Raw genomic sequence first — 1,410 nt, 5'->3', positions numbered from 1 at the left:
AGGGAAAGTAGAGAGCCCTTTGGACTACAGCCTGGTGGATTTGCCTTCCACCAACGGACAGAGCCCAGGTAAAACCATTGAGAACTTGATTGGCAAACCAAGCGAGAAGACCCAGGCCCCCAAGGACAGCACAGCCAGCGCCAGCCTGGCGCCCAATGGGACGGGGAGTGGGCAGGAAGCAGTAGGGCCGGAGGAAGATGAAGATGAACTTTTGAGAGTGACTGACCTTGTTGATTACGTCTGTAACAGTGAACAGTTATAAGACTTCCATTTTTGTGCTAATTTATTCCACGGTAGCTCATACCAGCGGGCCAGTTATTAAAAGCTGTTTTATTTTTCCTAGAAAATTCTCCACTACAGTATCACTTTTTAGAAGCAAGAATTTCACCAGTCCTGCAGTCTTTCTGTGAAGTGACCAGTTTTGAACTTTGAAGATGAATTGCTGTAAATTCCCTCTCTTAACCCCCCCCTTTCTCCTTCCAAGTCCATGGTCCTGGGTAATTTCACTCACAAAAACCTTATAACAACAAGAGATTTGTATATTTTTGACTTTATATTTCCTGAGTGCATACAAATTTGTGGAAAATGGGTGGCCTAAGAAAGCATTCCAAATCGGTCAGGGCCCAAACCGGAACCGGGCTGGGTTTGGCTCAGCGGGTGGGTGGGTGGGGATGCAGAAGCACTTGTGCTTTAGCTTTTTTCATATGAGATATATATTATATTTAAATGTTCACAACTTAGATTACAACTTAACAGACAGTTAAACAAAAAAATTAATGTCTGTACTGTCGCATTTTGTGAGTTGTAGGTTAACATACCATAGCTCATTTTAGTAATCACCTTCATGGAAGCAGTTTGATTTTTAATACTGCAGGCAAACAGAATTATTAGAGGCCAAGAAGGTACCATAAACAAGAACTCTACTATCCATTATGACTTGCAGACTTTCCTAATAAACATCCTTTAAAGTGTTTGTACAGTAAAGTGTACTGTAATGAAGTTTTTGACAGTCAAAACATGCTAGCCATGCTCAAGCTCTCTCACGCATCGTTCATCAGATGGTCTTCGATGCACAGTGTCTAGTGGGAGGATGTATCGATGTGAAGTTTAGTCTGTAAGTTGGATGGCATCTTGACGTGCTGCAAACTTTTTTACAGACAAAAGAACCCTGCGGTAGCTGCCCGGCCACTCGAGTTTCACCATCTGTTGGAGTATTCTGAATCTGTTTGTACAGACAGCATTGACCACAGAATGACAGTGCATCAGAGGATTGAGGGATTTTTCAAATAAACCGTGACTGATCCATTCATGTCCTTAATATCTACTTCAAATTGAAGTAAACAAATGGAACAGTTTTCCTTTTGGAGGTTTTTCTGTTTGGGGTTTGTGTGTGTGTTTTTGTTTTGATTT

At 41.7% G+C, this 1,410-nt stretch overlaps 1 protein-coding gene across 1 annotated transcript in view; it reads left to right on the top strand.

Moving 5' to 3' along the window:
• Positions 1 to 1,056, top strand: part of RSF1 (remodeling and spacing factor 1) — a 31,623-nt gene extending 30,567 nt beyond the window's left edge. Inside the window, 1 exon segment of the mRNA XM_010081044.1 lies at positions 1 to 1,056. This exon segment is cut by the window's left edge and continues 8 nt beyond it. Coding sequence (XP_010079346.1) covers positions 1 to 262 — 262 coding nt within the window. The 3' untranslated portion in view covers positions 263 to 1,056.
• Positions 1,057 to 1,410: the final 354 nt, after the last annotated feature.

This window comes from Pterocles gutturalis, unplaced genomic scaffold (genome assembly GCF_000699245.1).
Source record: "Pterocles gutturalis isolate BGI_N339 unplaced genomic scaffold, ASM69924v1 scaffold3769, whole genome shotgun sequence".
NCBI classification, from domain to species: domain Eukaryota; kingdom Metazoa; phylum Chordata; class Aves; order Pterocliformes; family Pteroclidae; genus Pterocles; species Pterocles gutturalis.
Note: the sequence above shows the minus strand (reverse complement) of the source record. Positions and strands in the feature narration are given on the sequence as shown.